Raw genomic sequence first — 24,637 nt, forward strand, 5'->3', positions numbered from 1 at the left:
TTGAACAAGTCACTTTCTTTTTGTTCTTTTTTAGTAGGATTAAAGCATGCTTAGTTAAAACAATAAAAAGTATTATTTGCTTCAACCTTACTAAGAAAATAACATATGTAAAGCTTCAGAAATCTCACATAGAAAGCAAATTAAAATAAAAAAATGGAAAGTTTTCTTTGCTTGGAAGCTGCAAATCCTGCTGAGTATTTTTCTAGTGTTTTCAGATTGGGAAAGTAAACATTGCGCAAATAATGACTCAGAAAGCAGCATTCCACATGTGCTTTTACTAATGCACATTTCTTACAAGGAAAACCTGGCGTTCGTGTTTAGCATAACGATGAGAATTAAATTTGGAGTTTCTCGATGTCTCGAGGTTTGCTGACTGCATCGCCTGCAGGTGTGTGTTTGAAGCACATCTTGAGTTGTCCTACGGGTTGTCTCTTCCTGGCAGTTCTCAGATGACAGGCTGAGACTCCAATTAACGAGCTAGTCATCACTATTTAAAACAAAAAGCTCTGAGACACATATGAATGTGTATACCCTCTTCCATATGCTCCCTAAAAGAGGTTTGAAAACAATATAGACAACAATTGTTAATTGAGTTTATTGAGGTGTAGTTGAGCCCAGCCCACAAGTGACCCAGATTTGAGATTTGTCACTGTAAAGTAATTTGCATTGTCTAGAATTTCATGTAAATGGAATTGTGTGTGGCTTCTTGCACACAGCACGAAGCTTGGAGATTCCCCTGCGTGGTGCCATATCGGCTGTTGCCCTTAGCATTTCGCTCTGTGAAAGCGCCACTGTCTGTCTTTTCACCTGTTGGTGGTAATCGAGGTTGTTTCCAGTTTTTGACGATTATGAACAAAGCTGCCATGAACATCCGTGTAGACAGCTTTGTGTGGACACACATTTTAATGTCTTTCTGTAAGTACTTAGGAGTGATTTGCTAGGTACTGTGGTAGGTGAATGTTTAACTTTTTAGAAATGAGAAAACAGTCTAAGACGTAAATAATAAACTTCCTGCGACAAGACAGCACCACGAGGCAATCCTCAGGCTTCCTTTGGTTGAGGCAGACAAGTGAGTTTCTGGAGACGCTCGAGTGGTTGTGGTATTGATGGGGACAGAGAGCGCGGGCGTAGCGGGAGGAAGACCTGGCCAGAGCTGGGAGTTGAGGTGTGTGTTTCTCTTGGCTTATGTGTAATTATAAGGACTTAGGTCAATACACCGTTTCTCTAGCCTGTTTCCTCATCTATAAAAACAAAGTTGGATTTATAATCTTAAACTCCCATGCAACTATAATGGTCTGTGACCACCGCATAGCATAGGGCGTGTAAACATTATCCTAATCCCACCTTTCTAAGATTAAGCCAGCCAACATCCCACTAAGCTCCTTCCAACTTTTAACTGATTGTGTAGGAAACAGGGCGGCAGAAGGTGTGGCTCATCACAGGATGCACACATGGCACGGAGCTGACTGTTGCGGCGTTCAGGGCAGCAGCAGCCTGTGCTCTCCCTGCTGATTTATTTTCTCTGGCAGATCCTTGTTGACGGGACTCTACCCTCCCACTTCTGGAACCATCATCATCAACGGCAAGAACCTGCAGACAGACTTGTCCACGGTCAGAAGGGAGCTGGGGGTGTGTCCTCAGCAGAACGTCCTATTTGACAACCTCACTGTTCTGGAACACCTGCTGCTCTTTGCTTCCATAAAGGCACCACAGTGGACCAAGAAGGAGCTGCACCAGCAAGTCCATAAGTTAGTAATAGTCATCTCTTCCCTCCTCCTACCCTCTGCCCTGTGTGAGTTAGAGAAGAGTATAGAAAGAGACGCTTTACAAAAATCTCTGGTGTCTATATTTATCAGGAGAAAAAATTAGCTAATAGTTCTTAACTGTGGAACTATGACACAGCCACCAAGCCTGGGAATACCAGAGAAGACCTCTCGGGGAAGACATGGAACTTGATTTGATTTGTCCATGAGGTGGGGCTGGATGGGAGAGTGTGGCACAGGCTGTGGGTGGGAGTTTTGGGTCTGGAGATGGGTTCATGTGAGTGTCTTGAAATGAAAAGAACGGAGAGGGAGAAAGGGGAACTGGTCGTGGAGAAACCAATTAGTCATGCTGAGGAGTTCAAACTTTATCATGCAAGTAGGTGATCACGGTCAGGAGATGCTGATCAGCCTGAGATCTGAGAGATTTATCTTGTGACACTGGAGCAGACAGCAGAGCCATGGGGGAGACAGGAGACAGAGGGGCCCCTGAGAGCAAGAGGTGATGGGAGCTTGATTTATGGCTGAGCCAGTGGGGTGGAGAGGAAGGTCCAGATCTGAAGACTATTCAGAGCTGGAAGGAACCGACCATGTTGACCAACTAGATGTCCAGGGTAGGGAGAGAAGGAGCCCAGGTGGAGGACCAAATGCACTTCACCGTGGAACAGCCTGAGGACCAGAGCAGAGAACATGTGTATGGGGAGAGGCGGACAGGGGTGGGGTGGCCGGGAGAGACCACAAAGGAAGATTCTCCCATCTCAATGGGGACTGGAAGCTGAGACCAGAGGGAGAAGGCAGAAAGTAAGGTCCCTGGTCGGGAAACAAAGTGGCGATTCAGGGAGACGGGCTTGGAAGGATGGACTGGAGGGGAAGGACAGTAGCTGGGGTGGAAGCGTGAATCCAGCGGTGGAGCCATCGATCCGGAAAAGAATGGCAGCTGGGTGTGAAGGCTGTCCTGCCTGTGCTGGGCTCTGCTCCCCACTGAGGGGGTGTGGCCCTGGGCCCTTGAGGGGAGTGCTATATCCTCGCGTTGTCAATTCGGCTGACTTTGCAAAGCAGAACATCAGGGGGGCCTGACATGCAGGAGGAAGGAGCTGCTTTGAGGGCAGTGTGTAAGCATAAATGCTAATTAACTGCACATATCTCAGAAGAAAAGGGGAATCTAATGAACTCTTACACATTACTGCTTATCGTTATCTTAAAATATTTTTGCAAGCTTTATTTTTTAACATGAGGATTTCCGGTCTGCAAGTAGTAATGGTGAATGCATGTGGAGTTTGGGTGCTGTTTGGTTCTGTGTGACCTTGTTTCTTCCACGTGAAATATAAAAATACATGCTTCTACCTTGATGGAATTTGACCTTGATGCATCCAGCCCTGTAACAATGGGCAAAAGAGGAATGAGTCTTAGAATCATTACATAGTTTCTGTACCTTGGTGATGTTATTGGAAACGGAGTGAAGCATTTGAAATGATGACTAGTCATGTCATCCTGCCTTTTGCGCTGCCTCTCCGTCTCCCTTTGCTTTGCTTTTCTGTGGCCACCAGCCAGGTCACACCTTCCCCAGCCCCTTCCACAGAGATGCCAGGGCTCTAGCCGGGCCTCCCGCTTCATTCCTCAGAGAGGTTCTGCTCACCTCTGCAAAGATAATCTTCCTCCTCAACCCACCATGGGGTCTCCCCTGGATCGTTGCAGTAGCTGCTTTCAGCCTGTGCTCCCACCTCCTTCCTGTGCCCCCCAGGCTAGTCTCTATATGGGGGCCGGGGCTCCTTTAGCAGTGTATCCAGATCCTGTCAATTCTCTGCCCAGCAGCCTTCAAGGACATCCCGTCTCACTCGGAAGAAAACTTCAAGTCTGCTGTGGCCTATTATAGCATGGCTGATGTCCTTGTGTGCCCATGACCATCCAGCTGTATGCCTTTTGTCCCAGATTCAGTATTAGTACCCCCTTCCATCTCGAAACTCGCCTGCTTCGGACGATACGTGATAAGACACCTATAAGGCCTGCCAACCTCTCCTGCTCTCTCATCCTTCATCTCACTGCCAGTCACACTGGCCTTGCTGCTGCTCCCTGAACACACTAAACAGTGTGTCTTGGCCTCAGGACCTTTGTACTTGCCACTCCCTCTGCCTGGATTGCTCTTATGCATTCTTTGCATGGTGCAGCCTGACTCACAGCCCCAGGTCTCTCCTCAGACAACATCTTATCAGAGAGGATTTCCTGAGCATCCTAAAATGCCTCTGCTCACTCCACTCTTTGCAAGACCTCTCTTTTCTCTTACTCTGACTCACTTTTTCTCATAACGTTTATCACCACATGACATCCCATAGCATTTGTCTTCAGTTTCTCTCCACCAGATTGCAAATCCCCAAGTATAGGAAGTTTGTCTGTTTGACTCATTGCAGTATAATATATGCTCTTTGAATTGAATAGCCAAGTGAATGAATGATGCTGTTTTTCTACTAAAAACTCCTCCATGTCATCTCATTTCCTGTGGAATGATGTTCATACTTTAGTTTGGTTATGCAAAGAACTGCACCATCTTTCTTCATCCTAACTTTCAACTCTTACATCCTGCTAATCCTCATTCATTCATTCATTTACTCCACACATTTTGTTAATTCAACCAATATTCAACCCTGTATTAGTCTGCTAGGGCTGCTGCAACAAAGTACCACAGACTGGAGGGTTTAAACAACCGAGATTTATTTCCTTACAATCCTGGAGGCTGGAAGTCCAAGATCAAGGCATTGGTAGAGTTGGTTTCTGACAAGCCCTCTCTCCTTGGTGTGCAGATGGCCGTCTTCTCCCTGTGTCCTCACATGGTCTTCGTTCTGCATATAAAAGTGTCTGAGTTTCCTCTTCTTGTAAAGGCACAAGTCCTATTGGATTAGGCTCACCCTAATGAACTCATTTAACCTTAATGACCCCTTGAAGGACCCTGTCTCCAAATACAGTCACGTTCTGAGATCTTGGGGGTTAGGGCTTCAAAATATGAATTTGGGAGGGGACACAATTCAGCGCATAACAAACAATATGAAGTTGGGCTCTGGGGAGCGAGGATGCGGCAGTCCCTGCATCTCAGACAGAAGACACGTGTCAACACTGAAAATAGGATAAGCTTCTCTGGGGCGTGTGTGAAGCAGGCGTAGTGGCCACAGGACAGCGAGGACTCAGTGTCCTTGGGGGAAGGTGAGGGGCCATGGTGGAGGTAATGCTTGAGCAGAGAGCCACCAGGTGAGTGGAGCTTTCCGGGGTTATGGGGGGTGGGCTGGGGCTGGTGGGAGAACCAACAGCGTGTGCAGGCACAGAGGGTCCACAGACCTCGCCGGGCAGGCTGGGCATGCTGGGAGAAAAGGCTCAGGAGAAAGCTAGACCACAGCATGGGGCTTTGTAAGCTGTGCGGTATTTTAGATTTCGTCCTGCAGACAGTTTGTGGACATGGGGGCTCAGAAAACTGTTGACCTGGCAAAGTGGCCACCCAATTATCTGGTCAGAGGCTGTCGTGAGGTAGGTGCAGGGTGGCGTGGGTGGGGCTTGCCAGGGTGAGGAGGGCGAGTTAGGGGGGCTCCTACTCTAAGAGCAGATGAGGCCAGAAGGGTCCCCAGAGGGTGAGGTGGCAGGAGAGGTGCTGACCAAAGAGAAAGGAGAGAAAAGGGAGAATCCATAATGTTTCCTGGCTCAGGCAGGTGGAATGTGGCATCATTTCTCGACAGAGAGAGAGAGTCAATTTGGGAAGTGGAAGGAGAAGGAAATTCTCTGAGTTGGTCTTAGAGACGTGAGTTTGAGGGGCCTGGAGGTATCTGATGCCAGGTCCCAGCTGTCGGGCAAAGCTCCTGTCACAGTGCTGTGGGCTGTCCCTGTGGTAAAAATGGGGACTTGAGTTTAACGTCTTTTCTCTCCTGGGCACTGATGTGGCTGCGTCCCAGGCACCTTACATATGCGGTGTCTCCTGCCGGACGGGGAGGGCCTTGGATTCCAGATGGGGGGGCTGAGGCTCGGGGAGAGGGGGCCCCGCAGCTTGTGCAGGGAAGCCAGGATTTGATCTGGGACTGGGACACAGGTGCACTCGTCGCCTCTCCCTTGGGCTGGTTGCTGGGCTGCAGAATCCAGGGATGCAGGCCTCTGGGAAGAGGAGACTTGCTGGGAGGAGGGCGGAGGTCCTCTGGCACATTTGTAGTGTTGTTGCCCCAACTGCAGCTCAGCCATTCATTATGGGATTCCAAGGATCTGAGGAGGGGTGAAGGCAGTGAGTGCAGGTGACAATGGCTTAAAAATACCCTCTCAGGGCCATGTCGGGCAGAGAGGCAGGGAGGTGGGTGGGCAGGTGGGCCGGCAGGGAGAATGTGGACTGAAGGAGTCCTGGCTCATCATGGAGCCACATCTGGAGCAGCAGTTCCTGAGGGGATCTTGCCTGAATAAGTTCATCTTCAGGTGAAGACGGGTAGAGTTGCACACACGAGATCCCAGAGGGCCAAGTTAGCCAGTATTGCTGAAGTTCTCTTGTTGGATATAAAAACCAGAATGAAACAAGACCACAAACCCAGAATATGGTGAAGGCACATATTGCTCAGGGGATCTGAAAGCAGATCTGAAGGCAGACCATCAGGTAAAAATCCGCGCTGTGGGTTACCCTGCAAATCTCGCCGAGAGCGGTGTTGGAAAAGGATGTACTGCTTCTCCAGGACGCAGCACCATGCTGCAGTTTTATTTTCCCACACCTGGGGAAGATCAGTACTTCTATGGATGATCTCAACTTGAAATAGGTGGCTGTGTTTAGGGACCAGCTACATGACAAATGGGTATGGAACAAATCAAATCTCTCTCTGGATAGATGCTCACACTCCGAGGTTCATATGAGAATTAATTCTGAACTGATGGAACAAAACCTCAAGGGACGTAAACCTCATAAAATCATGGAGGGTGCCACACATTTTATTTTAATGGTGATTTCTTCCTTTTTCTCTCTCTCAAAGTTCACATTGTTGGCAGGTTAAGTGGGCATCTGAGGATATTTTCCACTGCAAGGCTGGCTCACATCTCACCATGTCTTCAGACATGGCTGGTAGTAATAATCACGCTAGAGACAGTGGAGACTCAAATATGTAGGGAGAATGTTTACTTTGTACTATTTAAGCCTATCTTAAACTTGAGAGGGTACTTAGTGAGAAATGGCCGCACGTTACTAAAAAGCAAATTGGTTATGTACAACCTAAATTCTTTAAAAAAAGTCACAGGTCACCTATTTTAATTTAAAAAATGCATCTTCGCTGGACCACAGCAGACTTGATTGTGGTTGTGACTGGGCTTAAATCAAGTTCCTAACAATGCTGCGTGGGATCCATCTTCTTATTTGGGTGCAGGCAACCTTAGTTGTCTCTTCGCTGCGATAACCTTAGTTATCGCTTCGCTGCATGTTACCTAGCAACGAAGCCAATTTGCACGAAAGCAATCGGAATGAGATCATGTTTTAGGACAGCAGTTCTCAATTAGAGGGAGCGAAAACTGAAAACATCTGATTTAGGGCCAACACGCTCCGTGTTAGGCTCCAGTAGCATCACTTGGTTTCCTTAATGAGTAACTTCATTGAAATGTGAGTTCAAGGGAGATAGGATCCCTGGTAGAATCTTTAGAGTGAACATTTGTCAAGAGTTGGGACATTACTATTTTGCCCTTAATTTGGCCTAGAGAAGATAAGAGAAGTCATGAGGGGAGCTTTATCAGGCCTTGAAGTCAATGAGATGTTGTTACATACTTAGCATTAACACTTAGAATTCTGGCATATGCCATGGGACTCAAGTTGGAGGCATATTTGTATGATAATGATGAGATCATTGAGGGCTTAGATGCAGGTAGACAAGAGAAGAAGACAAAGAATTGAGCTGTAGACACTGCAACGTGAAGAGGATGGAGAGATGTGGAGAGACAAGCCAGAGGATGAGGAGAAGGAGAGACCAATGGGGAAGGAGGAAAACAAGTCCATTAAAGAGGAGGGAGTGGTTAAGTGCATTAGATGCTGTTGAACGTCAAGTAAGATGAAGACTGAGAAACAACCTTTGGATTTAGTATTTGGAGGTCCTTGGTAACCTTGATAAGAGCAATTTTAATAGCATAATGGGAAGGAAGGTCTTATTGGAGTCAGTTAAAGAGAGAATGAAAGGAGAGGATTTGGGAACAGCACTTCTTCCCAGGAATTTTGCTGCAAAAAGGAGCAAAGAGATAGGACAGTATCCAGATGGAAAAATGATGTCAAGAGAAGGATGATTCAGATGTAGAGCAAGCAATTGAGGCAAATAGAGAGAAGGGTGCCTTGCTGGTGTGCTGTCCTTGCACGGCAGGGGAAGGGATCTGTGGAGAGGGGAGGGACTGACTCTCCTGAGAGTACAGATGGCTCACTTGAGACAGTAGGAGGCAGAACAGAGCTGTGGACTTTGCTCTCAGAGAGGAAGGGAGGGAGGGCCTCGTGTGAGTGAGGGATAGTGGAAAATTGAGTTTTGTGGGTTTGAGTAATTGCTGGAGGCAAAGATTAGCTGGGGAAAAAGATATGGTAGTCAGAAAAGGATGCCTGGAATTGAGGCGCTGGAGAGGTTGTGGTTATTGGGAATAACAAGGTCCAGGATATAGCTTGGGTGTGAGTGGACAAGATTGGGTTGAGGTCAAGATAAACAGAGAATGGAGGGGTTTTGGGTTTAACATAAAAATGTTATTAGGATAAGCATGTTTGAGAGCATCTAACATCTTATGGATTTGATTTTCTGTTTGTTTTCTTAGCCTATGAATCTCTGGTTAATGTGACTAAGTTGAGCTTAAGAGACTCCCCTCCTGTGCTGTATTGGAATCACCCAGGTGGGGAGATATTGGTGGCTGTGCATAATTGGGAATGAAGGGTCAACGCAGTTGCCTTCTCTTCCCAACTGGGGTGTTGTCAAGGATGGGAACACCTGAAAACCCAGGGCATAAATTACTGTTATACATTTAGGTTGAGATTTACCTAGCGGAAGATGCACTGTAACACTTGGACTAAACATAAGGTGGATAGACTGAAAACTAGACATTGAGAAGCTAGTGTGAGCTCATTCTGGGTCAGGATGTGAAGTACGTAAATAATGGAACATTTACTTTGTTATCAGGCAAGCAAGTCCTTGGGATTTCACCCAAGTCTTTGCTTAGGATTCCAGAACTTTCCAGGACACAACAGTTCTTGAAGCTCAACTGTGTGGAGCTCTTATAATTCCTCTCCTCCTGTCTAGCCTCCTTCTCTCTGACAGCTTTTTGGCAATCAGGAAGTTATAGACATGCCTGCCGTTCAGCGGGGAGGGAATCCACTTTGGTTTGAATGCTCAGGGAAAGGTTTCAGGAAGGTATTGCTTAAAGTGTGTCTTTAACAATGAGTAAGATTTAAGTAGGTGATGAGAGGGGTAAGTATTTGTGTGGAGTTAATAGGAGCACCATGGCAGAGAGTGAAAAGTGATTTGCGAGAAAAGAGTGGACCCATAGAAGGAGGTGAAGCTTCCCATAGGGAGGCTTTCTTTGTGCTGAGTATCTGAAATCTGGAACTCTCGAGACTCCCTGAGAGAGAATAGGAGGGCTTATTCTCACATTGATGGCATCTGATAATTTACATTTTGCATGTGGTGTTTCGTGGGGCCTCCCACTTAGTCAGGAAGATGGGCTGATACAAACAGTGCACATGGGCCAGAGAGTCAGAAGACTTCTCCAGACTCACCCTCTGGTATTCAGTGGGGCTGGGCCTCTACTTGGCTCCTTTTGACCACACTAGCACATCAGCCATTCCACCATTCTCTGTAGTGTCTTGAGGGAATGTAGGTCCCTTGGAGGGAGGTATGAGGGAAATGAAGAGTAATACTTCTCCAGGGAGGAGATAAGTATTTTCCAAAAACAATACTTGGCAGATCCTGCTGACCAGGCATCACACTTGGTCCCTTGGCATGATTCCATCTGAACCTTAAGAAAGTCACACTTGGTCCATTGGCATGATTCCATCTGAACCTTAAGAAAGTCAATGCTCATGTGCGCACATGGCATCTAGGTCACCTTTATGTACCTGTGGATTATAAAGATCTTGGTCATTGCAAGTCATTATTTATAGAGTGAAATTTGAAGCAAAGCTTTAAGGCACTCGGGGGAAGAGTAAGGGTTTTCTTCTTATTTCAGAACTCTTCACGATGTGGAGTTAACGCAGCATCAGCACAAGCAAACCCGCGCTCTCTCTGGCGGCATGAAGAGGAAGCTCTCCATTGGCATGGCTTTCATCGGCACATCAAGGACCGTGGTTCTAGATGAGCCTACCAGTGGAGTGGATCCCTGCTCCCGTCGGAGCATCTGGGACATTATCCTCAAGTACCGAGAAGGTAGGAACTGCACATCTTTCTCCTTTCTCTTCCCACCATATTGTGGTGCAGGAAAGGAATGCTATCATAAGTGAAGAACCAAGTCATATCCTGATAAGCATACATTATCCTTTTCAGAAAAAGAAATTTTCACAAGAGCTTATAGAGGTATATCTATTATATAACGTCTTTATAGTGCTAGGAATAGCTTGCTTTGTGTTTGATCTCTTAAATTGAGCTTAGCAATGATGTTATCAATGCATGTTATACATGATTTCAATTGAAATTATATTTATCCATATTGTGTTTCATTCTGGAATCATGGATTATTAAGAAGAGATATTCTAGTGATAATCTAGACAAGCCTTCCTTTTTTTAGGTGAGGAAACCGAGGCACAAAGAGGTAGGGGTGTGATTTGCTTACAGCCACAGAGGGAGTTCACTGAGCCGTGGGTGGAAATGGGTTTCTGTATTTCTCACCTGTATTATTGTATATTTGCTATTTGGGTCATTGGATGGGCAGTCACCAATTTCCAACTTCTGATTCTTTCTGTGTTTCTGACAACTAGGAAGCATTGCTATAGGTATTTCATATAGAAACATCCTAATTTGGAAAGAAACATCAAGAACAGGGAAACATATCCTGGTACTGCTAAACAAGGCAGGAGTGTAAGTGGCCGAGTTTATACAGAAAATCTTGAAAATTTGTTTTTCTTTTCTCTTTTGCCTTTGAGTACAAAACCTTCTTCTGACTTGACTGACTTGACCTGAAGCCTGCACATCCCTGCGAGAGATTAGATTGTGCTATCTAAGAAAGGCAAAGAGAAAGAACTGGAAAGAAGCCCTCTCTTTCTTTCACATTCAGAGGGCTGCACCCAGAAGACTCAGGTCCTCAAATTCTCGCCTTAGGGTAGAAAAAATGCTCCTGTCTGTCACTTAAAGCTTAGTCATACGGCTGGGATCAGAGAGGAAAAGAATGGCACAAAGGAGACATGAAAGGACAATCTTGTTCCTTTCTGTCCTAGTAATTTATGGGGATTGTGGAAGGAGAAGAACAGAGAGTGAAGCAGGAAAATGGAGCGAGCAGATATGGCTTTCTGTTCCTTTCGGGGAGTTGGCCAGAGGTGGGCAATTGCACCAGAAAAAGAAGGTTGTGTCAATTTCACGGGCTCATCTGACTTGGTACAGACATGTCAAAATTCACAAAGCCGAGCAGAGCGCTGGGGCCCGAGGAGGCATCCACAGCTGATGTCTTGCACTTTCATGGGTCCGTGGGCTTTGCCACTGAGAGGGAGATGGGGCCTATTTGGGATGCTGCCATGGAGGGACGAGGTGGCCCCTTGTAGCTGGCTGGGAGCCAAAAGCCAGGGCAGAGACTTAGGGGCTGGCGGCCAGCTGGTCTGAGGTGAGGCTGAGAGAGCAGGGAACGCTCCATGCTCTGACCTGATCCTTTCGGGGGCCCTGCCCAAGCTATAAAAATCGAGGTCACAGCACCAGGGGGTCTCGGTTGAGAGGACAGCACCAGGAGGTCTTGGTCATCACCTAGAGACCATGGGACACTGACCACACTGTGCACGAAGATCCCAACCCTTGCCCCTTGACAAGATCACAGAGCCCCCCTTTCTCCACTTACCTAGGCGCCCTCTGGGAAGAGAAGTAGGAAGATCAGAAATGAGAAACCATGAACCTTCTTTGCACAAGACCCTGAACACCACATAAAGGAACTAATAAAATTTTGAGATAAAACTAAACTGGACTAAATAATTTCCCTGCCACCCTGAGTGTGGGCTGGTAAAGAATCTAGACAGATGAGAGGTAGACAAATAAATAGATTCCATCATCCCTGCACACGTGAATTGCAGTATGCATTAAATACTACAAGCCCGCTCTTCTTGTTTATTTTAAATATCAAAAATGGAGTCTTCAAGGATTAGCTGACAGAACATTTGAGTCATGAACATAATGATAACTTGAGAGAGAAAGCCAGATACAATAAAAATCTCAGAAACAGACAGCTTTCTTCAAATTCTGTTATTATAAATTAAATATTTTCTCACCATCCTCAGTTGTTTGGCAATGATTTTAGTCTTTGGAGGGCTCCATTGGAATAGTCCCTGCACTGAGTGAAGTGCAAAATCAAAAGAACGTAAGCAGGTAGGGTAGGTGGTACTGGAACGAAAATACATTTCAAGAATTAAAATGTAGAGATGTTTCTGGAAACAGCCCCAAACCTCCAGGTAACTGCACGGTAGCTTTGTGAAATAGATGTAAGGACCGCACAAAACAAGTGTTCCCTGCTGAGTGGAAAGGGATTCCTCTGTCAGAACACGAGTGCATTTGGGGCTCATCTACCTGGAATTTTACCTTTGTGTTTATGGCTTTGTGACATGCAGTGCTGAGCTCTTGGTTGACTCTGGTACTGGTACTCTCATGCCTCCCTTGGAAGGTTAACAAGGAAGCAAAAGACACCAGAGCAAATTAGTCCATAACAAATTCCTTCACTGGCTCACACTCCTGCTCAACACTTCCTGTGTGACCCTGGAGAAATTATTCAATTTCTCTGGGCTTCAGTTTTCCCACTTGCAAATGGAGACAATTATACCATCTCAGGCTTTTTTGAGAAGTAAATGTACACATATTAAAGTGTATGGCTCAGTATCTGGTACGTATCTCAGTATCTGTCAACCAATGACAGGTTATCATTATTACTATTATTAAAAGAGACAAGAGAAGGTGAATTTGGGAAGTCCCAAATTTGGAGGAGAGGGGATAGAAAATACCATCTGAATCAGGGAAGAAACAGTAAAGCAGTGTCTTACACAGTAATACCTGTCCTTTGAGGTTTGTGCTGTGTCTTGAGTCTCCTTACCATCCACTGAGAAGCCATCATGGATTAAACATGTGTGAACTTATCTAAACTGTTTGGGAATTTAGATTCCAGTTGACTTTTATTTTTAGACATCTTCATTGTCTGGGAACATATCATCTGAACTTTGAAATAGCACTAATCAGACTGTCCAAGCTGCCCCTAATCCCCCATCAGGGACTGAGCACATTTCTTAGTTCTGAAGGACTTTGCCGCAAGGAGGTTGGCCTTGGTCTTCAGGAACCATCTATGGTGACAGTGGTCACTGTGGACCCCCTGGCCTGTTTCTCTTGGGTCTACATTTCATAGTTTCTTTCTAGATGCATCTTTTTTTTTTTTTTAAATGAATTGTAAGTCCTAGTCTTTTCATCCTTCTTCCCTATTAAAAAATATAAAATCAAGTAGAGTTAAAAACCTGTTCAGCTTTCTCTCTTTGAAAATTTGAGATAAGAATCAATCAATGTATTTATTTCTATTCAATAAAATAGAACAGGTGCAATTGAGCTCGATGTAGGCCAGTGGGGAGGGTAGAAGCTGAAAGTCGTAAGACCTTCCATTTACGTAACTGAAGTAAACTTGAAGAAAATATCTCCTAGAGTCTCTGGCCTCTGTTCTCCTAAGGTAAATCTGAGGCTTTTTGTGCCTAAGTAAAGGTGATAAAACCTGACAAGGTGCTAGAATTCATAGAGGACAAATATGAGCTTTACATTCGTTTCTGCAAAAAGGGGCCATATCCACTGGGCTCAGTGACGCTTCTCTTCCTGGGAAGACTGCTGGCTCAAGTCTGCCTCCCCCCAGCTGCCCCCACCCACCTCCCAAAACACACGCTCTGTGGTCCATGGCTGCTGTGAGCCTTTCTGGGGAAGGAGCAGGTGCCCCGTTCCTATGACCTGTGGTGAATGAGTGCGTGCGGTTACATTGTCGCTGATTCCCAAGGGCATGGACAGGTACCACGGCCGTTTCCTCTGCCTTAACACAGCACTTGTTTGATTGTTTTCTTGTGCATTACCACTTCCATAGAATGTAGCCTTCTCCTCAAGTACACATGAGATTATTGTCTGAGGAGTCCATTCAGTGATCTTTATGGGACTTTATGTCTATTCAGTGATCTGCCTCTGGGACTTGCAGAACGGGGTGGCTGGACTCAGGGACTTTGTGTTTTGTGCCTCAGTTTCACCTTTAGTGCATGTCAGAGCACCCCCTTTTGTTCATGAGGAGATGGAGCATTTGTAGAAAGTGTCATAATCCTAAGAGGAAACCATAGAAGAAAGCATTTCAGGGCCTCTAATTTGTGAAGTGGCCTTGGCTAGGTCACTTCTCCAGGCCCCATTTTAATTTTTTCCAGTTTAAAAACTGATGATGATCTTTAAATTGTCTCCCAGATCTCCCGTTGGAAGGATGGGATGGATGGCGCCCTTTGCCATGCCAGTTCTGATGCCCTCTTTCTTGGGACACAGGTCGGACGGTCATCTTCACAACCCACCACCTGGACGAGGCTGAAGCGCTCAGTGACTGTGTGGCCATCCTGCAGCAGGGGCGGCTCCGGTGCTGTGGTCCTCCCTTCTGTCTGAAGGAAGCTTACGGCCAGGGGCTCAGCCTGACACTCACAAAACAAGTAAGAAACACAACGATAAGTATGTTGGAGAAGTGCCTTTCTTATTTGGGTCATAGGAAACAAATTGTGACTGTTATACAATAACATTCTACACATTGGATTCAAATCAATTCAACAAATATTTTTTCTGCATCTAGCCTGGGCCCTACACTGCTGTAGGTCTTGGGGGAAGCTGTGAAAAAGGACACATGATTTCTGCACAAGGTCCTTAGGTCTCGGTACACCTGGAGGAGAGGAAGTACCCGAGAAAGAAAGGAATGGAATATGATAACTATGGCGTACGTGGAGCAGGATCGGGGGCTGGCGAGGCAGGGGGCTGGCTGCGGGAGCTTCTGGTGGTCAGGGAAGGAGGTAGAGATGGCAGGGAGAGTTTCGTGGAGGGCCCCAGACAAGGGCCTTACCGTGTTATGGGTGGACTGGAAAGGGAGTTGGTGATCTAAGTGGAGGCCTCTGTGGGCAACCGCCCAGATGCCAAAATGAATCTCACAGGGCTGAGTGGGGCACTTAGCCCCTGTGAACTCAAGGTGCATTGTGACTGCCAGAAGGAATTAGATGAGGGTCAGAAACACCTAATTGGTAATGGGATCTGCCCTGAGATCAAGAACATCATGATCCAGATGTTCTTGAAGTATTTTTCTGACAGTGACACTCTGTTTAGGAGGCTAAAACTTTACCATAGTACAGAAGCACAGTAGCGATAGACCAGAGAGGTGAAATTTATCAGAGGTCCCATCTAGGTTACACTGGTAATTATGATTGCATTGTGTCAGCTAGGGGTGGGCAGGGGTGGCTCTGGGGTTGGGATTAAGGGGTACGGGCTCTAAGTCACCTCTTTACTCTTGATGGCTCTGTCTGACCCTTGGTGGCCCCGGAGTCAAATTTCCCATTTGTGTCCTCTCTAATTCAGGGAGAGTATCTTGCCATTCTGAGGGGGCTCCTTTCCTCCATGGGTGGGAATCCTTGTCTCTCTTTTAAGAAGACTCAACTCTGTCTCCTATAGTCCAATTGCTGGGCCAGAGCCGCCTTCACTATTCTCCCAGGGCACTAGGGGTGCCCTCGTGATTGTAGACCTCCTAGAGGCCAGCCCAATAGCCTAGTAACTGAGATGGACTTGCAGGTCTCTCCTCACCAGGTTTATCACCACAGGTTTATATTTGAAAAGGAAAAAGTACAATGTATCCTTGAAATGCCTGTCACTTAAATGGTATTTCTTGATTTTGCTGCTTTGAATTAGAATTTCACAATAAATTGCATATGTAAGTATGTGAAATCAGTTGTTATAAATTTGATATGTGTGGACTTACATTCCTTACTCTTTCCTCATTTTTTTTTGGATAGCCTTCTGTTCTGGAGGTTGATGATCCGAAGGACATAGCTCGTGCTACGTCTCTAATACAGACCTACATCCCACAAGCATTTCTCAAAGACAGCAGTGGGTGTGAGCTGAGCTACGCCATCCCCAAGGATGCAGACAGAGCCTGCTTTAAAGGGCTCTTCCAGGCCTTGGATCAGAACCTTCATCATCTGCACCTGACAGGCTACAGGATTTCAGACACCACATTAGAAGAGGTACCAAGAGATGCTTGAACATACTTTTATTATTTATGCTTTGCCACTGGACATTCAGTGATGAGATGTGGGTACGGCAGCAGGGGAGGGGGTGATGGAAAACACTGTGCATTTTTATTTATTTTCAAGTTCTGACTGGTGTCAGGCACAGTGTAAGCCAGTACAGAATTTAATTCACCTGACAGGTGACTATTCAGAAAAATAAGCGTTTTTATATTTGAGAACTTTTGTGTCTTTAATCCAGAATCATTAGATGTCTAAACAATTTTCAATAGTAGATGGTTGGCTGGTTATATTTTCTCACATGGAGGTGCCCTTGTCTGTTCACTATGGACCTTCTGCTCAGCAGCCCCTGGCCCCACGCTGGGCTAAGGAGAAGATGTGCAGAAGGTCAGGCAAACACTGCCGACTCCTGGCTAGCCTCCCAACCCCCCATTCTGCTTTCCACTCGCTTGGGACTGAGCTGGATGACATCAACAGCTCAGTGTGGTTTCTTCCTAGAATATGGCCAATAGGACCAGAACTAGGCCTTTCCTCCAGGAGGAAGTTGCTGTGTCGTGTAACGGAACCAAAGGCAAGCCTTGTTCAGGGCCCTTGAGGTTGGCTGTGTGTGTGAACCAGAGCTGGGTTTTATTTCTGTGTTGCTATGATCTATAGAAGGTGCTGCAGATTTAAAATAAAAATCAAGTGCTGCAAATTAAAATGAAAAGATCTGGAAGAATCTTGGAGCACTTTCTCTAAATTACCCAGAAATGGGAGTAGTGTCCGATCAGGTTTGTAATTGGTAGTTGGTAGTTGGCACTTAAAGTCTAAAACAGTATTAGAGACTTTAAATAACCACAAGAATTAAAATACCACAACTTTTAGAATGTCAAAGCCTGAACTTGCAGGTGTGTTTTGGAATGCATCTGGGAGCTGAAGGCACATCACTGGGTTAGTGATACTAGAGGAGAAGCAACCTCTTGTGCGTAACTCAGTGTGGTCCCAAGGAGGTCGTGGCCATTACAACTTTTGTTCAGAATAAATGGTCATAAAAGATTGTAAAACATAAAAAAGGCTTACAGTATTACAAACTGCTTTATCTGTAGGATATAGTTAATTCCCCCTAATTCTATAACACTATTATTCCTATATTAAGATTGAGGCTCAGATAGGCTAATTTCTTTACCCCGAATCACACAGCTCATAAATGACAGCTCGGCCCTTGGATCTAGGTTTTCTGATAGTGAGTCAAGCTCTCTCAGTGTGCCTATGACTTTGTGGGCGATGCTCCATATTCCATGAGCCATCAACTTTGAGCAGAGCAAGTCGGGATACACAGATAAACAAGGAGCAACGTAATATGATCCATGATGGGTATGAACTGCTGTCTAAAGCCAAAGAATGCAGAGTCACCAAATCTTTTGGTGTTACGGCTGGCTGTCTCCTCTCTCATCCTTCAAGTCTCAACACGACGCCATCTCCGCAGACAGGCAGTGCCGGATCCCCGTATCAATTCAGTTCTGCGCCTCTACTCCCACTGCACTCTGCTGTCTACTTCAGGACCCCTCTCCCGACTTGTCCTGCGTGTATGTCATCCGCTCCCCTGAGGTTGAGATCCGTGAGTGTGTCTTCTTTGCCCACCTCTGCACCAGCAGCACGTAGCACAGTACTCAGCATTACTGGTTGCTTCACACATATTTTCTGAATGAACGATGTGCAGGACACGTCCACAGATACATCTAGCTCCTGGGAGTGGTGTGTTACAGTGGAAAGCGCGTGAGCTTTGCCCCTGCCAGTTCTAAATCCAAGTCCCAATATCTAGGCCCTTGGATGAATCACTCAACTCTTGTGAGCCTCAGGTTTTTTATGTTAAAGTGGAAAAATTAGAATGGTTTGCACAGTTATTTCAGGAATTAACAATAATAGTTAAATGCCTGGAACAAGCCAGTCAAAAAATGGTAAAAGTTCTTCTTGCCTGTGGTGACATAGCCTGTGACATTATTGTCATGACTTTGGAGGGACATGGAATTAAATGGCAGCTATGCTCCAGGAAAAGGCACCTCTTCTCCAGGGGTTGTTGGCAGACAACAGCCCAGGGAGTTCCCCAAGCCGTCTCCTCTGAGGGCATGAATCAGGGCAGGTTTGGAGTTCTCTGAGGACGTGGGTATACAGTGCCTACAGCTGGTTAAAGTGCCTGGTTCGAATGTGGCTGTGACACACAACAGTTGTCACTGTCTTCTGAAGTCTGGAAAACAAGTCCATATATTATGCCAGAAAGCTGCTAATTTGGATAGCTGGGAACCTTGGGCTGGCATGAATCACAGTGTCCCTGCTGACATGAGGAGCTGGAGCCTGTGAGAGTAGTTTTGCCAGCCTAGGTCACTTGAAAAGGAAAAAGAAAATAATTTCTTTTGGATTATAGCAGGAGGTATTGCCAGTCAAGCCCAGACTGGTTATGTTGTGTGTGTCTCCGTGTTCATTCTCGGTTCATCGGGTTGTTTACTAGCTTCGCGGTGTCTTGTACGTATGAACCGAACTTGTCCTGTGCCCACTTCCTTCTCAGGGCAGAGCAGCAGGGCCTGAGGGAACGCAGGCCAACCTTTTGGACCAAACACACTTATCAATAAAATATAAGCGTTCTCCCTCAGTGTTTGTATACTTACTTATTTACAATTAAATATAGGTGGCAGGAAGAACCAGTGTTCCCATAGGCGTGTTATCCGTTGCTAATAAAGTGAGAAACCTCAGGAATCCCTTTGACGTTTATCATGAGGTGGAGTAAATTTTGTGGAGAGCTTGGCTTGACTAGTTCATGGATTTAAACATCACAGGAAAAAAATGAGGAGGAGGGACTGGGTGGACGCTTAGCATTTAAATGCTTTGTTAATCATTGTGCTTTATATGACCAAGCAATAATATCTCAAGGCAAAAGTACATTTAGGAAGAGGCTTATTAATAACTGTTGTATATGAATAAGATACTTCAATATCCTTCTTACTAATTCTCTCCCTCCCTCCCTCCTTCCTTCCTTTCTTCTCCCTCCCTTCCTTCCTTCCTCCTTCTCCCCTCCCTCTCTCCCTTCCTTCCCTTCTTTCTTTCAAATGATCAGATCTGATTGGGTTTTCTGCCACGCCCTGAGATTAAAACACAGAGTCTTCTGGAGCAGGAAGGGTGTCAGCCCCACAGTGTATTTGGTTTATTTGTTTGCATTGCTGTGTTATCTGCCAGAATCTTTTACAGCCAGTTGTCTCCTTTGTAAGTGTTATTTTAGTAAAAGCTAAACAAATCAATGAAAAATCCACTTAAATGGGGCACAGAACACTGCAACCTGCTGAGCCTGAGGGCATAGCAAGGCGGCCTCTGTCACCATTGACTGTGGCCACGCCAGCTGATTGAGGGTACCAATGATGTCTTAGAAACTAGGAATTCTTAACTTCTGACAGGCTTCACCTAGAGGTAGAAATTGTGGTTTTGCTATTTTCCTCCAACCCCCCGGGGATGACGAGGACCCTCCTCAGAGAGCCCTGGCTCGACCAGCCTACAGGACAGCCCTCCAAAGCTCTCTGAGCTTTTGACTGAATTAAGGGAGGCCTCAGCATGGGCCCTGGACACAGAGACCCTGGATTGGAATCCCAACTCCAGACCATTGGCTGTGTGTGTCCCCCACCCTCAGGCCTTCCATTGAAAACCGGAATCACAAAGAGCCACAGATAGGATTGATGGAAGAGACTCCGAGCACAGTGAATGATGCTCTTCAATTTGACAGGCATCCCCATGAAATGTCCCTGGGGGAGTGGGTGGCCTGGGAGAGCCCCTGAGGGCTGGGCAGTGCTGGGTGGTCCTCCACTGTGCCGTGGGGCTCCTGTCTCCCTCCCTCTGAGTGGGTGACTCCCCTGGGGGCCTTCACGCCAGTGGACAGCTGGGAGCTGGCTTGGTTTTGGGGGCTGTTCCTTGCTACCCTGGACTCAGTGACTCAGCCCATCCTGGCCCCTCTGGGATTCTGCTGGGCTTCCTCACCTGCCAGCCTGATCACCCCCAGGATCCCACCTCCTCTGGCTTCTCTCCAATTTCTGTCTCTCTTCCTCACTCTCCTCCCTGGAGAGCTGGTCTGGGGCCTGTTAAGAACAGGCTGGACCGTCATGCCTAGAATTTTTAGTCAGATTTGAAATCTCATTGCATATACCATTTTTTAACGAGAGTCACCCACTTAACAATATTTATCTTACCCAGTGTCCATTTTTCTTAAAACCATTATTTTTATGGCTACATAATTTCTGTTATAAAAAGGTTCCACATGCAAGTTCTACCATACATTCCTCACTTCCCCATTCTAGGGCACTTAAGCTGTTTCCAGTGTTTCAACATTTATCAATGAGATGATACACACACCTGTGAACATGGGGTCCCGCCATCATCTCCTTAGACTGAGAAGTGCAATTACTGGGTCCAAGATCTGAACCTTAAGACCTATGATATTGTGAAGTAACTGCTTCCTAAAATGATTGTACATATTTGTGACCCTATACTCTTTTTACATAGTCCTCATAATCTCCTCATCATTCCAAAAGAACCCAATGTCTTCCACTCACATTTAAAATTTTTTGACTGATTCGCTACCTGATCTCTTCATCAGTCTCTAACTGCCGTGGGAGGGAGCATGGAAATCAGGGTGAGAAAATTGATGTTTGGGTCTTAGTGTCGGGGGGAGCTGGACAAATCACTTGGGCTGGAACTTCATTTTTCTCATCACTAAAATAGAAAAAACTTCCCTAACTTTCACACACAGTCTTTGTTTGGATCAGATAATATAATAACACTGAGAACAGATTACAAATAGCCAGAAATCACACAAAGGTGAGGATTTATCAATGTTACTTTTATAGCTGTTTACATCCAAAATATGTGTGCAGTGGTATATACTGTAATTAAGGATTTCTGTATTTTAGTTCCTCTCTCTATATATCTATATATATTCTTTTGGTGAGGAAGACTGGCCCTGAGCTAACATCTGTTGTCAATCTTCCTTTTGCTTGAGTAAGATTGTCCCTCAGTTAATATCTGTGCCAGTCTTCCTCTATTTTGGATGTGGGTCACCACCACAGCATTGCTTGATGAGCTGTGTGTAGGTGAGCAGCCAGGATCCAAACTTGCAAACCCCAGGCAGCCAAGGGGAGTGTGTGAACTTAACCACTATGCCGCCAGGCCAGCCCCAGTCCCTCTATGTTTTTAATATTATGGTAGATGTTACATCATAGAACTTCTAAAAATTCTTTTCATGCTATATTCCTTCAATATTCCTATTTCTGTTTAGTATTCACCTTTCTTCTCCAAAATATTATTTTTATACTTTACTCATCTGTGTTTCTTTTGGAAATTTCTTAATCTTCTTCCTCTTTGCTCTTTTTTAAAAAAATTAAATTGCATACAGTAAAATCCACTCTTCTAAATTACAACAAATGCATAAAATCATGGAACCACCACCACTATCAGGATACAGAGGGGTTCCATCCTCACTGCCTTCTTAAAAGAATAATTCTTCCGTGCAACTTGACTCTCTGCAAATTGCTTTTTCTTTTTTTTCCAAGATTTCCCTACCTCACATCCTTGCTATTAATTACCCCAAAACAAGCCCAACAAGAAGCAACAAAACCAGCTGCTCGATTCCTGTGGTGATTTTATCCGCGCTTCTCCAATTTCTTGCAGTGATTCCACCTCCTGCATTTAGTACACGTTTCGCACACCATAAGTGCCAAATGAATGTTGATTGAGTGGATCTCACGTATCTCTCTGTTCTCTCATACACACAGTTGCTTAAAAAAGAAGTTATCTGTGTTAAGGACAACCATAAGAAAAGGGTCTGAAATAACTAAAATATATTTAGCATTTACAGATTTAACAAAATATAATATAGTATATTTGGATCTGTTTGAGAAAGGTATCTTAAATTGGAAAAAGATTAAGCACTTTTAAAAACTTTGTTTTGTTTGGTATAGTCTGTAAAACATCTATCTCAACCAATTTGTCTCTTTACCTTGGCAGGTATTGACTCTCCCATCTTCTATCTGTTATCTGTCCGCAGTAAGCTGTGATCTCACCATGCGTGCTTCTCCCTTTGTTCGTTGCGTTTGCTCCACGACTTTACAGTGGGTGTGGAGGGCCTGCCTGTTATCACTCCTGACTCTGTAGCTAGAAAGCAGGTTTCATTTTGAACTGCAATAAACTTCTTGTAAGTTGTGGTCCCCAAATAGACCCCCAAGCCAGAGAGGTTGAGATAGAAAATTTGATCACAGTAGGCACCAATTGCATTAGGGCATTCACCCTTTCTCCTCCAGTGCAAGGAACAGTGTTTCCTTTTTGTAGGACTGAGGACCAGGGAGAGTTGGAGAGCTTGGCTGTGCACATGAAGTGCATTTGCAGCCGTCTCTGAAGCCAAGACAAAAATCTTCTCGAAGTAAGGCAAATGTAGTGAATTTTAGTAGTATATTTTTAATAGACTATTTTTTAAAGTGGTTTTAGGTTCACCGCAATATTGAGCAGAAGGTACAGAGATTCCCCCTGTGTCCCCTGCTGCCGCACATGCATAGCCTCCCTGATTATTAACATCGTAGTGTGTTTTTAATAATTTTGAAGTTTTTAGTAATATCCTAGAAAGGTCAGCCTGCCTGTGTGAGGTGGCCGTTTTTTCCCACCCAGCCGGCTAAGCTCTGTGTAGGGGGTGTCCTTTGTACCTCTGTCAGGAGGGTTCTCCGTGTCAGTTCCTCGGGTGCATGAGCTCAGACGCCCCCATCCGACACAACATTAAGAGGTAAAGCATGGGCCTCGGATGGAAAAAAATCAAGTTCAGAGAGGGAATAGGGCCTGACATTTATTTAAATTTTTTTTTTTGTTTTTTACTTTGTAGAACGATTTCTAAGAACAAAGAACTCCTGTACGGTCTTCGCCCATCAGGTTTCAGTTGTCCCAATCATGTCCTGAAGAGCAAAGTGATCCAATCCAGGATCACAGTTGTGCTCTTTGCAAGTCTCCTTAGTCACCGGCAATGTGCATGAATTCCTTTCCTTGACTTTGGTCACCTCAATGTTCTTGAAGACTACTGAGTGGTCATCTTGCACAGTGAGCCTCAATATGGGTTTGTCCTGTTTTCTCATGATAGACTGGGTTCTGCATTTCTGCCTGGAATATTACAGGACTGGTGCTGTCTCGTTGCTTCCAACTGCCTGCTGCATGAGGCCAATCTGCCCCATTGCTGGTGGCCAGAACTTTGATCATCCAGGTCAAGCGATGTCTGCCAGGCATTTCCACTCTAAAGTTAATTTTCCTTTTTCCTTCATCATTAATTATTTTTTGAGGACACAGTTTGAGACTCTTTAAATTCCCATTTCTCATCCCACATTCCCCCTCTCGTTTCAGCACCCTCCCATATTCTTTGCCTCAATTAATTATGACTATGATATTTGCCAAGTGGTGATTTTTCTAAGTGTATCATTCATTCTAAGTTTTTTAACTGGCATTAAATGGAAAGGAAGTGCTACAATTCATTGTAATCATTATTTACTTTGATGCTCTAATGGTACTGGATTTAGCCAGTGGAGCCCCTTCAAGCTGGCTGCTGTATCTTCTAATACATCCTCATTATCTTTGAGTATTTTCTTGCTTTCTGATATAACAAGGTGCTCCAGGCTCATCTTGTGCATTCCCAGCCCTGGCCCTAGCATTAGCCTTTTCTCCAAGGAGTCCTGGCTGCTAGATGCACTTGTGGCCATGGGGGCACTGCTGCTCTCTATTCTTTTGTGGGTAGAGCTAGAGAGTCTGTTTTTGCTGCTCTTTCTCTCTATATATTGAAAACCAGGAGTTCACCTCGACATGGAACCTCCAAAGCCAATCCAATCACACCGGGTTCCTCTGGCTTCCCCTCTTTCCTTATTTGTCTCTCCCTTCTCTGACAGTGAGAGACCCAACTTCCATATCTTCAGTGTAGGTTTGCTCAGTCTCCCTTTGTGTGGTTAATCTCCTCAGGCCTCTAGAGCACCACACCATTCTGTATCTGAGACCCCTTGTCAGAACCTGGCCCACTCCAGGCTCCACTTTGTGCTGGCCCAAGCCCTCATCCGGTGCGTCTCTTATGCAGGGGCTGGGAGCTAATGAGCTGCCTTCCTGCCCCACTTGGCTCTGCCTAAGTGGAAAGAAGGAAGGGGCGGATGGAGGGAGGGAGGAAGCGGGTCTTAACTTTTCTGAGAACCTGTTCTCTCTCAGTCATGTGACACCCTACTTTTTCTCCTCAAAGAACAATAAATTCAATAGTTTGAGGATTCTTCATTTGAGGACTTATGTCTTTTTAATTTAAAACAGCCTCGGATTCTAAGCTTTTATGACAGCCTGGTGTCATCTCAGTACTGATGGTGCTATCAATCGCTCAGACTGCGGGGCCGGGCCCACCCTTTTGTGTTCTCTGTTTATAAAATGGTGTTGTCTGGTAGTGTGGACCCAAAGCTTG

General features: G+C 45.4%; 1 protein-coding gene across 1 annotated transcript in view; it reads left to right on the forward strand.

Moving 5' to 3' along the window:
- The window catches only part of ABCA13 (ATP binding cassette subfamily A member 13), a 448,014-nt gene that overhangs the window by 241,013 nt on the left and 182,364 nt on the right, over window positions 1-24,637 (forward strand). The window contains exons 39-42 of the mRNA XM_058534839.1: window positions 1,530-1,748; window positions 9,936-10,132; window positions 14,435-14,592; window positions 15,931-16,161. Of these exons, the coding sequence (XP_058390822.1) occupies window positions 1,530-1,748; window positions 9,936-10,132; window positions 14,435-14,592; window positions 15,931-16,161 (805 nt within the window). The remainder of the gene's footprint in view (window positions 1-1,529; window positions 1,749-9,935; window positions 10,133-14,434; window positions 14,593-15,930; window positions 16,162-24,637) is intronic.

Source organism: Diceros bicornis, chromosome 41, assembly GCF_020826845.1.
Source record: "Diceros bicornis minor isolate mBicDic1 chromosome 41, mDicBic1.mat.cur, whole genome shotgun sequence".
In the NCBI taxonomy this organism is placed as follows: domain Eukaryota; kingdom Metazoa; phylum Chordata; class Mammalia; order Perissodactyla; family Rhinocerotidae; genus Diceros; species Diceros bicornis.